At 46.5% G+C, this 12,706-nt stretch overlaps 1 protein-coding gene across 5 annotated transcripts in view; it reads left to right on the top strand.

Moving 5' to 3' along the window:
• cpne4b (copine 4b) overlaps positions 1 to 12,706 on the top strand; it is a 100,588-nt gene that overhangs the window by 26,612 nt on the left and 61,270 nt on the right. For all 5 annotated transcript variants that reach the window (XM_089123222.1, XM_039678893.2, XM_089123224.1 and 2 more), the window contains 2 exons: positions 6,719 to 6,802; positions 6,911 to 7,000. In XM_089123222.1, the coding sequence (XP_088979348.1) occupies positions 6,719 to 6,802; positions 6,911 to 7,000 (174 nt within the window). The remainder of the gene's footprint in view (positions 1 to 6,718; positions 6,803 to 6,910; positions 7,001 to 12,706) is intronic.

The raw sequence follows: 12,706 nt of genomic DNA, 5'->3' as shown, positions 1-12,706 counted from the left end.
ATACAGAGTACATTTTTAACACCTTTAATAACTGATTGGACCCCATTTGAAACGAAATTAATTTATAGAAATAAAACGCAGCAAGTACGGACCAGTTAAAGCCCCATTTCCATCACCCTTCAAACTGAAATTGCCAATTGAAAATAAGCAAAACGTCCATTTCACAAAAACTCCGTGTCTGCAAATAATAATAATAATATAATAACCATCATCATTATTGTAACATTTTATTAGGCTGCATATGTAGAAGACGCCTTTATCCAAAAAAGATAGAGCACAAATAAACACAATATTTTTGACGCATAGTGTGTGTGGAGCACGCACTGATGGCTGCGAGACGCCCATGTGAATACTTGCAGTTTCATTGCATTTCTTTCAGTGGAAACAACTTAAAATACTCTTTCATTTCTGGTCATACAGAAAATAATAATACATTATTCGCAAATACATTTATTTGCGTAAACTCACAATAACAAGAAAACGTTGTGTTCCCTTTCGAAGGGAACTCAACAATACGTCGAATGACGCAATGGGGAACGCCTCAGGCGTGACAGGTGTCTGAAATCAAATATCAACTCACAGTAATCAGGTTGACCGGCGACAGCCCGTGCATCATCAGCTTGAATGATGAGCGCGTCAATCTGGATGTATAAGAAGGGCGCCTTGAAACCGTGACAACATCTTTTCGTCTTCAGGGACTGTTTGTCTGTTTGATAGTATCAACGATTAAGCGCGCAGAGACGTGGAGAAACACTTTGCGCGAGTGTGCCGACTTGTGTCCAGATATTTGACACTGGAGGATTCACACGATCTGTGCGTGTTCTGCCTGAGAGAAGAGCATTCGCGGGAAGCTCTCGAGGGAGTTTTTTGCGCGAACTGAGAGTTTTCCTTTCAGAACTCTCTGCTCTCGTCTGACCCACTTCTCGAGGGAAGTGGGCGCAGCATCTGAACCCCGCGGTTCCGGTTCCCGCTCGGGCTGAGGCTCAGTGGTGGTTGAGCTCGTGGAGCTTTCAGACGGAGCTGGCAGATTATCGGGAGAGGGGCGTTAACCTCGCGGATGATCTACCAGCTGACGAGGGTAAGTTACAGATTAATGTTGAACACCTAAGAAGAGAGAAAATGAGCGCTCTCTCTCTTTGGTGAATCTGTAACTGTTCTCTTCGGGCAGGGCAGGAGTTGGCTGTAATATATATATATATATATATATATATATATATATATATAGAAAAGGATGTCAGTTTGGTTGAGACCGAACCATTTCAGCCCTCCTGTCCAGTGTACGCTGAGCTGGTTGACATTATGGGGCGCGCCACAGACAGATTGCAGTTGCAGTGGAGGCGTGTCTGGGAGGAACCCGCTCATGGTATTTTGGATGGCTGGTTCCTCCCCACCCATAAGCCACCAGCCCGGATGAGCCTTCCATTCCTTTCTGATCTCCACGCTGGGATTGAGAGGGTATGGAAGAATCCGTTCTCCTCACGTCTCTATCTGCATCAGCGGGCTAGTTTCGCTGCTGTGGAGGGAGCCGTGGAGCACGGATATGTGTCGATGCCGCCAGTGGACGAGACGTTGGCTAACTATCTCGTCTCTGGTTGGTCCTCTTCACTAAGAGCTCTGACCCTGTCATCCAAGCTGCTCAAGACATCTTCATGCTTGAATGACAGAGCGTACACGGCAGCAGGTCAGGCAGGTGCGGTTCTGCACGCCCTTGTGGTCCTCAGGCCTACCAGACTGATCTGCTGCGGGACTCCGGGCCACCAAGCAATCTGCTGTTCCGACAGTGCTATGGTGGCCACGGAGAGACATCTGTGGGAGCTCCCACATACTGTGGTTGCCGGGTTACAGGCCTCACTAGGCCTTCCTGGTTATGAGCTCCCACTGATTGTGGTCGCCAGGTTACAGGCCTCACCAGGCCTTCCTGGTTATGAGCTCCCACATGCTGTGGTCGCTGGGTTACAGGCTTCACCAGGCCTTCCTGGTTATGAGCTCCCACATACTGTGGTCGCCAGGTTAAAGGCCTCACCAGGCCTTCCTGGTTATGAGCTCCCACACATTGTGGTCGCCAGGTTACAGGCCTCACCAGGCCTTCCTGGTTATGAGCTCCCACGTACTGTGGTCGCCAGGTTACAGGCCTCACCAGGCCTTCCTGGTTATGAGCTCCCACATGCTGTGGTCGCTGGGTTACAGGCTTCACCAGGCCTTCCTGGTTATGAGCTCCCATATACTGTGGTCGCCAGGTTACAAGCCTCACCAGGCCTTCCTAGTTATGAGCTCCCACATACTGTGGTCGCCAGGTTACAGGCCTCAATAGGCCTTCCTGGTTATGAGCTCCCACACATTGTGGTCGCTACGTTACAGGCCTCAAAGGGGCCTTCCTGGTTATAGTTCCCACATACTGTGGTTGCCGGGTTACAGGCCTCACCAGGCCTTCCTGGTTATGAGCTCCCACTTATTGTGGTCGCCAGGTTACAGGCCTCACCAGGCCTTCCTGGTTATGAGCTCCCACTTATTGTGGTCGCCAGGTTACAGGCCTCACCAGGCCTTCCTGGTTGTGAGCTCCCACATGCTGTGGTCGCTGGGTTACAGGCTTCACCAGGCCTTCCTGGTTATGAGCTCCCACATACTGTGGTCACCAGGATACGAGCTCTCACATACTGTGGTCGCCAGGTTAAAGGCCTCACCAGGCCTTCCTGATTATGAGCTCCCACACATTGTGGTCGCCAGGTTACAGGCCTCACCAGGCCTTCCTGGTTATGAGCTCCCACATACTGTGGTCGCCAGGTTACAGGCCTCACCAGGCCTTCCTGGTTATGAGCTCCCACACATTGTGGTCGCCAGGTTACAGGCTTCACCAGGCCTTCCTGGTTATGAGTTCCCACATACTGTGGTAGTCAGTTTACAGGCCTCACCCAGCCTTCCTGAATGTGGGCTCCCACATGCTGCGGTAGCCAGAATACAGCCTCACCACCTTTCCTGAGCACTTTTCTCCCACTCTGTGGTCACCAGGCTTCAGGCTTCATTGGCCTTCCTGGTTATGAGTTGTCACATATCAGGTTGCAGGCTTCACCAGGCCTTCCTGAACGTGAAACCCCCACTTTTCGTGGTCGCTAAGTTGTAGTGGTGAGTCTTCACATGTCAGGCTGCAGGCCTCAGCGGCCTTCCTGAATGTGAGCTCCCCATGCATTGGGACTATCGGGTGTTAGGCCTTGTCAGGCCTTCCTGATTATGGGTTTCCACTTGTTGTGGCTGCCAGGTTACAGGCCTCAAGTTCGGCCTTCCTGAATTCAGAGTGAAGTACACAAACCCATACTTCACCTATTATTGTGGTAAGTCACCCGACGAGATGTCTTGTGCACTTTTTAAAATCCATTCCTTATGGTGAGGGTCACGCGCGGTATGCTTCGGTCCCTTCTTATGTGGCTCAGACCCCGGTCTTTCCTCGGGTCCCACTTTAAGAGTTCTTAAGAGCTAACTTCTCGAAGTAGCTCCCACTTGGTGTGGTTTTTCAGGTACACCAGGCTGGGTCTCCCTGACCTTCCTGAGTACGAGCTGCCACCGGATGTGGTCGCCAGGTTACAGGCCTTACCAGGCCTTCCTGGTCACGAGCTCCCACACACTGTGGTCGTCAGGTTACAGGCCTCACTAGGCCTTCCTGGTTATGAGCTCCCACATACTGTGGTCGCCAGGTTACGAGCTCCCGCATACTGTGGTCGCCAGGTTACAGGCCTTACCAGGCCTTCCTGGCCATGAGCTCCCACACACTGTGGTCGCCAGGTTACAGGCCTCAACGGGCCTTCCTGAATTCAGAGTGAAGTACACAAACCCATACTTCACCTATTATTGTGCTAAGTCACCCGACGAGATGTCTTGTGCACTTTTTAAAATCCATTTCTTATGGTGAGGGTCACGCGCAGTATGCTTCGGTCCCTTCTTATGTGGTTCAGACTCCGGTTCTTCACTTTGGGTCCCACTCTAGATGTGTCTTTGTTGCAATACATTACGACAGGCACTTCCCTTGTTCAAGCTATCTCCCACAACTGGTGGTTTTAGGTCTCATTAGACCTGTTTCGAGGTAGCCCCATATTGTGGGTCTGTCAGGTTTCTAGCCTCTGGCTTTCCTGAAGGATGAGCTTCCACATGCTGTGGTCGTTGGGTTTCAGGCCGCACAGTGTACGGCCTTCCTGACATGAGCCCTCATGTTTCAGAGCTCCCCACACAGGGGGTCATCAGGTCTTAGGTCTCATTGACCTTCCTGATTTTGATCCCTCTCTTACTTCCTCAGTGCTCAAAGCGAGCACTGGGTGGAAACTCGTGGATTGAGTGTACGATTCCCGTTGTTTTGAGGTTGAGTCACACTCTCCGGAGGATCCCGTCTCTGTGATCCGAAACTTGATGGTTTCTGCCAGCTTCGCGGGCCTTCAGTTTTTGGATGCCTTTCCTAGGCAATTTCCAGAGGCTCTGTCTTGGACGGACAGGCTATGGCCAGACTGTGTGTCTTAGTACAGATCACCAGGCCAGCCTGGGGGCATTTCAGGAGGAGTGTTCTCCTGAATAGTGACTGGCTGGGGTCCCTTTGGCCCCCTAGCCACACTCCCTAGAAGGGACCCCTTCTATTTTGAAGTTGTGGTCCTAAAGCCTTTGAGCTGGCCCCGATTTACCCACGTTATTACGTTCTGGTTTTTCTTGGTTCATTAGCTTGGGCTATGACCGGTAGGGAGTGCTGTCACTGACAGCCCGATGTAACATAGGGTGAGTGGTTTCAGTGTTCCTTGGAATTACTGGTTCTGACAGTTGTCACTGCCTTTTCGGCATGCACTCCCCTCAGCATGGCGGAGTGGGTATTTCGTTCCCCATTGCGTCATTCGACGTATTGTTGAGTTCCCTTCGAAAGGGAACGTCTCAGGTTACGACTGTAACCTATGTTCCCTGAGAACAGGGAACGAGACAATACGTCTCGTTGCCATGCCTCGGGGCCTGCCTGCAACAGTCCCTTCAGACGATAGGATGTTGTCACGGTTTCAAGGCGCCCTTCTTATACATCCAGATTGACGCGCTCATCATTCAAGCTGATGATGCACGGGCTGTCGCCGGTCAACCTGATTACTGTGAGTTGATATTTGATTTCAGACACCTGTCACGCCTGAGGCGTTCCCCATTGCGTCATTCGACGTATTGTCTCGTTCCCTGTTCTCAGGGAACATAGGTTACAGTCGTAACCTGAGACGCTTTAACAATTAATCAAGGCGCGCTTCATGATCTCCGTGAACTGAAGCGCGAGACCTGAAACAGCCACCGCATTCGAATTTGTTCGTTTTAAATTGGACATTTAAATCTTTAGTCTACAGGGGTTATATCCTTTGTAGATTAAAGCTTTAAATGTCCAATTTAAAACGAACAAATTCGAATCGAAAGCCAATATCTTCTGACTATGTAATTATGTAGCTAATTAATTTCTCTCTAAATGTGCATCCGGAGATGGAGATTTTTAGCCGAAAATGATTTAGAAAACAATAGTTTATTAATAAACAATTAATGCCTCGTTATTTTATATTATTTTATTATCAGACACATTTATTATAGCCTATAAATCACCTTTCTGTAGGCTGTACGGCTCTTCTCATTCAGCACTGCGGGGAAAATATCATTTCCAGGTTCTAATTTGGCCTCAGAAAACCAGAAATATATATATATATATTTTCATATTAATTTGTCAAATATTTTAAATGTTTAGGGGGCAAAAATAATCAAACAAATATCTGAAAATTCGTCGATATGTAGCCTATATATAGCCTATATATTTTTGCACAGCATTTGGCATAGGCCTACAGTTCAAATTAAAATGTTATGCAATTTTAAACGGTTAATAGGTTAAACATGGACACCCCTATGTGCATCTTGCTTCAGATCATAACATTCCATAACACCGATAAACTCCGCCTTTTACCTTGAGCACGCCTCTAGCCCGAGCTGGCCCCCTCTGGCCCAAGGTATTCGACGGGCCAGAAATCCTGGCCGTTGGCCCTGAGGAAGCCCCGATCAAGCCCCGGAAGTGACAGTGGAAACGCGACTGGCCCTGGCACGCACTAGCACGGCCCGGCCCTGGCCCGGCAGTGGAAACGCGGCTAATTATTAATAATACTTACAGGTTGTGTTTCATAGGAGGAAGCTGATCCATATACACTGGGTAAGTAAGTTACTGAGGCCTCCTTCAGGAACAACCGCTTGTGAATCCACATTTGAATTAATTTATGTTTTTGAATGTTATTCGTCAATAAAATGATGAGAACAAAATTGGGCTTTAGTGTTGTGGTATCACTCCAACCACCGATTCTTCACATGCTCGTCCCTGGTTAATGAAAACAAAGTGGCTGAACTATCTTTGTATTGTAGAACACAGCGTCTTCTCGACATGTGTAGACTTCAAGTTTACACTTCCGTCTGCGCACGCAGTAACTGGGCGCGGCCAGTATGTATCTACGTCACTACAAACCAGCCAATGACTCGTTTCAAAAACAATTCATTTCATAGACTCAGAGTTGAGTCTCACTTTTGAAAGACAATAACTTTATATACGGTGCACTTTCAGATATAAATCTTTGCAGGATGTTTTCATTCCCTGGCTTAGAGCTATATTCCACACCATATGAACAGTCATTTTCAAAAATCCATGATAGGGGCTCTTTAGAAATAAGAATGAGTTGATTCTTTGTTTGTTTAGGACTTTTTTAGCAAGTCGGATCCATTTCTGGAAATCTTCAGAGTGAATGATGATGGAACAGCATCACTGGTGCACAGAACAGAAGTGAGATTGATAGAAAGACACATGCATCTTCAAACATGCATATTAAATACTTATTTAAGATAAATAGTGTACATGTATTAACTGATCTCTGTATTTTTCTATTCGCAGACCATTATGAACAATCTAAGTCCTGTCTGGAAATCATTCAAAGTTTCTTTAAACACACTCTGCAGTGGAGACCAAGAGCGGGAGTTAAAGGTAGGACAGCTATTTCAACTAGATCCACTAATAATTTATTTCATCATTATGCATAAACCTTAAGGTATGATAACCAGGCATGATATTTGAGATATATCTGACATAAATCAGTGAATCATCTCATCGAAAGAGAAACACACTCTATACAAGGCTTTTATGTCAGTGTAGTTTTAAAATTGTTACTTTTTTTTACTCTTTATTCTGGTCTCAGTGTGACCATTTGGTCACATTAGATTAGAATCATGTTGGCAGATTTATGTAATGGCAGTCCTATCCATTCTTCCTCACCATTGCAGCTGACATCTTTCATAGTGAGCAAATTACTGAGCGGGTAAATGGAGCCCGGCTGTTCAGAGGGTCCTGACAGTTGGCTGAGAGGAGCAGACATAGTGGAACCAGTGACAGAAATTGATGTTAATGCCCTTTAGTCCATTCAAGCCCATACTGTCCTTCTGGGTTTGAGAACTTTCTGTCCGTGGGACCAATTGGGAAAAAAAGAACACTTTAGGGCTCTATGGAGAGCAAGAAGCTGTGTTATTCACCAGACATGATTGATTTAGGATCAGAAAGTGAGATTAGACTCAAAGTCAGCCATGGCTCGTGAGGGCAGGTGCTGTGCCCTGCCAAAATATTAATCCAAAACATAGACCTCTAAATGTACTGAATCAATAATAAATTCTATACTGAGGGTTGCAGAGGGTGCCTGTGTCCACCCCAGCTCTACAGCGCCCCACAATTTTCCAATGTAAATCTGTGGTGAAAAATGAGAGCCATTTATTTTCACTTTACCTTACGTAAACCTTGCTCCAGATCAAGATGATATTAATCCGCTTCAGAAGTGTATATTAGTCTGCATCAAGTCAGTAACTAGTTGGTATGTCCGTTCTTCTTATCAAATTAATGAAAATTTAAACATGCTAATGTGAAAAACCTTTATATGGTTCGGTTGTGTTGGTTTTATCTTTGTTCTGAGCATATCTAAATTACTGGTAATATTTCTGTAAATTACAGGTACATGTTTTTATTGTTCAAAAGTTTGGAGTCATTTTTTTTTTTTTTTACTGAACGATCATGTGACCCAAAGGCTGGATTAATAGTTACTGAAAATCCAGCTTTGCCATCACAGGGATAAATTACATTTTAAAATATATTAAAAGAGAAAACATTTTTTTTAAATTATATCAATAGTTCACAATATTCATTTAATGTATTTTTTAGATGGTAGCTATCACCCTGTAGCCTAAGACAGGTTGCCTACAGAAGCTAAGCAGGGTTTAGCCTGGGGTGCGTTTCCCATACAACAATGTTACTCGCTTCACAACCATAGTACGATGCATCGTTATAGAAATCAACTAGCTAGTCACGACTGTACCGGTTGTACTGAATGTCAGCTTGCTTATTTTGCTCAAGATAAGAATTTATTACATCCAAATGTCACGCAATATAGAAACTATGCCTCTAACAACAGGTTGGGAGCTGTCGTTCAAACTACACAACTTTGCGATGCTGTTTGCGAATGTTCGTTGGAACAATTGTTTTGGGAAACACAGACTCGTTGAACTTGTCACGATACAATTTACAAAAGTGGAGAGGAGGACTGCAGTGAAGTGCAGTGAAGGGATGACTTATTAACAAAATAAAACAAAACACAAAGCAAAAACCCACAAGGGGGAAAACATAATGACTAACATGGCTACCATCACAGGGAAACTGGGGTAACAAAAGACAAAGATCCGACAAAGACAGCAAACAAGAGAAGACTTAAATAGGGAACAAATCAAGAGGGAACAGGTGGAAGAACTCAAACCCTAATCAGGTAACAAGTGGGAGGGATCAAACAATGACTGGGGCACATGGCCCAACATAACAAAACACCCATGTGCAACACAAGACAGGACAGACACGTGACATTACCGCTCCATCAGGCGGGATGGGAGGGACAGACCAGGGCGGGATGGGAGGGACAGACCAGGGTGGGACGGGAGGGACAGACCGCTTAGTCCTGGGTGGTCCGGGCAAAACAGATAGTCCATAGGGTGGCCAGAGCAAAGCACATAGTCCATCGGGTGGCCAGGGCGGCGAAGAGCCCTCGGGCGGCCAGGGCGGAGCAGACCTTTCCGGCGGCCAGGGTGGAGAAGACCCCTCGGGCGGCCAGGGCGGTGAAGACCCCTCGGGTGGCCAGGGCAAACACAGACACAAACACTGGGTCCGGAACCGACATGAGCTCCAGCTCTAGAATAGGCACTGGTTCTGCCTCCGGCTCAGGAACAGGCACTGGCTCTGCCTCCGGCTCAGCAACAGGCACTGGCTCTGCCTCCGGCTCAGCAACAGGCACTGGCTCTGCCTCTGGTTCAGGAACAGGCACTGGCTCTGCCTCCGGCTCTGGAACAGGCACTGGCTCAGGAACAGACACCTGCTCAGGAACAGACATTAAAACAGAAACAGTCACAAGGACAGACACAAACACAGACACAAACAGTGGGTCCGGAACCGACATGAGCTCCAGCTCTGGAACAGGCACTGGCTCTGCCTCCGGCTCTGGAACGGGCATAGGCTCTGCCTCCGGCTCTGGAACCGGCACTGGGTTCAGCTCCGAAACACCGGACACCGGCCTCTCCAATATCCAAGCCAGCCGCTCCGGATAGTCCCAGCTCAGGAAGGCAGACAGAATGTGAACAGTCTCTCGCTGGGCAGACGGGACGCGAGCAGCCTCTCGCTGGGCAGACGGGACGCGAGCAGTCTCTCGCTGGAGAGACGGGACGCGAGCAGTCTCTCGCTGGGCAGAAGGGGCGTGAGCAGTCTCTCGCTGGGCAGACGGGACGTGAGCAGTCTCTCGCTGGGCAGACGGGACGTGAACAGTCTCTTGCTGGGCAGACGGGCATTTCCTCCTCCTTCTCCGTCCATGACGGTGAGAAGTGGGTCCTGAGCTGTCCCTCAATGGCCCAGGATCAAAGGGGGGCCAGGATGGAGCATGGTGTTGAACCACTTCTCGACCCTCTTGTCCTCCCTTACAACCTCTCCGGGTCCCACGAAAAATGAGCAGGCGAGTCCCCCGAAAGTCTCTCCTCTCCTGCTCCGTGGCTGGGGAAGAGAACCTACTTGCTGACTAAGTAATGTGCATGGGTGTCGTTGCTTCAGAGCGTCACATGTTCTCCGTGGTTCTTCCGGTAGTACGGAGGCGCGGTGAATTTAAAGGGACACTATGCAGTTATTTTAGCTTAATTTAACAGCTTCGGAGTTATTGAAATGGTTGTATGACTTCTTTCGGGTTAAATGGTGGGCGTCTCGACCCCCCCTGGTGCCTGTGAGCGGAAAAATCACACTTGCAACTTCGGTGCGGCGAGCCGCCGGCCTCAGCGTCAGGAAGTATCGCGTGATATCAGCTCTCGCGATGTAACATATTCCTTCACAGGAAAGACTGAAATGTATTGTTTTTGAAATCAAGTGACCAAAGCGCTCGTTGCCGATCAGTTTCAGTGGATTCAGTGGTCTGTTGTGACGCGCACTGTCTTCAAATGGACTCTTTACGGTGAAATCACAAAACCCAATGCACAAAAAAACATGTCCCTGCTTGAAATACAGCCACTAATAAACAATCGCTTTTGATAAGGAAAATAATCTATACTATTAGTAGGGATTAGAAGAACCCAGAACCTGTGACACACATGGCAAAAGTTCTTCCTCTGGACCATTATAGTTCATAGGGATATGTATTTAATCACATGAAAATTCTCACCACTAACAACATTTATTAGATCTCATTAAACGACAAATTAAACACAATGTATTGTATACTATGTAACACGTCACGCTCTCCGTGAGTGGTATTTACGACAGTAACGTTAAAAACAAGTACTCCACAGTTACTCTAGGGGTCGCTGTTTGACAGAAACAACATTCCTGCCTGGTGTCTCTTTAAATGTCCCTTGAAGGGTCAAGAACTGGTTGTTAAGCAGTTCTCGAATCACCAGTACAGAACCGAGAACTGTTCCTTTCGGACACGTTCGATACAGAGAACCGATGAGCTGGAGATACTGAGCATGCGTGATAGCACCGTCTCTGAACCAAACTTTTTTTTGGCCATCTGCATGCTGTCCTGATACATGAGCATGGATGAAACGAGGGCTTAAATGAGGGGCCGAATTCGGTGAAATGGAAGTTTATTTAATAACAAATAAAATAAAATTGATGAAAACCAGTTTATTCACTTTAGATCTTTAAGACATGTGTAACGGAGACCAGCTAGTATTTGCTGTGAATTACACTTCAAATATAGTTTTTTTCCAAATATGGTTTCTGTCATTTACTGTAGTTTTTATCACGCTGATGTAAATTCAAGTGTTAGTTTTTAAAGGAGAACTCTGGCGGAAAATGAACCTTTGGTCTAATAATACATTGGTGCCTAGTTGACATTTCTCTGAGATTTGTTTTCATGATAATCAACTGTAAAGAGTTTTATCTCTAAAAACATTTTAGCGTATAACGCTAGTATATGGGGGCATTTAATAAGTAAAAAGAAATCGCTAGTTAGTACCACTTACAAGGCTCAAAATAGCCCCACACTAACACAGTAACATAATGAGGGTCCCTACATGCAAAACGAAGCATTAAGAACATTGTTAGTGTACAGACAGTTTAATAAGAAGATATTTTATAAAGACTGTACACTTTGTGTATCCTGGCAGGAGCCATCTTTGGAAAACAGTATTGACAAGTCGAACAAACACATGTCCGAATCCTGACACAAAACCAAAAGATAGATGTGACACCACATACCACCACATGTAACAAGGCACCTGACATCGACAGAGGAAATGTGTGAATTAGGTTAAACTGTGAAATGTATGATTAAAATTGCAAATACCTAGAAATATGTTACACCAGTTCATCTTTCGAGTACACTTGTAAAATCCGCAATGAAACTGAGGCTGAGCTCGAAATCTCAAATATCTTCCACAGCAAGCGACTATTTATTGTGCGAAATCGCTGTCAATCAAAAGAAGATGCAGTCCTCCGATCATCACACAGATGCATGCCCGGACTCCAGGTCAGCCCACTTCCCTATTCACCCCAGAGATGGCGAACGTCCGTGGGTGGGACATAATCGCAGCATTTATCCAATGACTGTCTAGTTTCGAAGCACTAAAAAACCTGTTCAAAGCAGCCCCATTGAAGTCAATGAATGCTGAGCTTCAACGGGGAAATGCCATAGGGAAATGCAATGTGACGCGTTACGGAAATGTATGAGAAGGAGATCGAGTCAGCCGACCTGGTATATGGAGCTGATTCTAATGTGGAACTCGTCTCCGAGATGACCGTGTTCTAACGCATTTTACGTCATTTAACATTTTAATAAAATGTTAACAGAAAAGTATACATTATTTAAACAATCATTTTTTGACATTATAGGGGAAGCTGAGCTTTCCTTGCAGTCTTAAAGAAATCGCCACTGTGGCATTACATGTATTTAGGGTTTCATTGTGGGGAACGCTCTGCGTGATTGCTTCTGAAGCATGGGTGTCAACAAGTCCAACGCAGAGACAGAATGTCACAGGTGGGTGACATCATGAGCAGGAAAGGATGAAAGCACATCTGGAATGACCTGCGCTAGCATCTGTGCCTCAGCAAGCGCTCTGTGTCGAACTGTGTGTTTTATTTATTGTTGTCTGTCTCGATTTAGTGAAGTACACACTTGTCTGCACAGAC

The sequence above is a fragment of the Pimephales promelas genome, chromosome 18 (assembly GCF_988280905.1).
Source record: "Pimephales promelas chromosome 18, fPimPro1.hap1.1, whole genome shotgun sequence".
NCBI lineage: Eukaryota > Metazoa > Chordata > Actinopteri > Cypriniformes > Leuciscidae > Pimephales > Pimephales promelas.
This window is presented reverse-complemented; position numbering and strand designations above follow the sequence as displayed.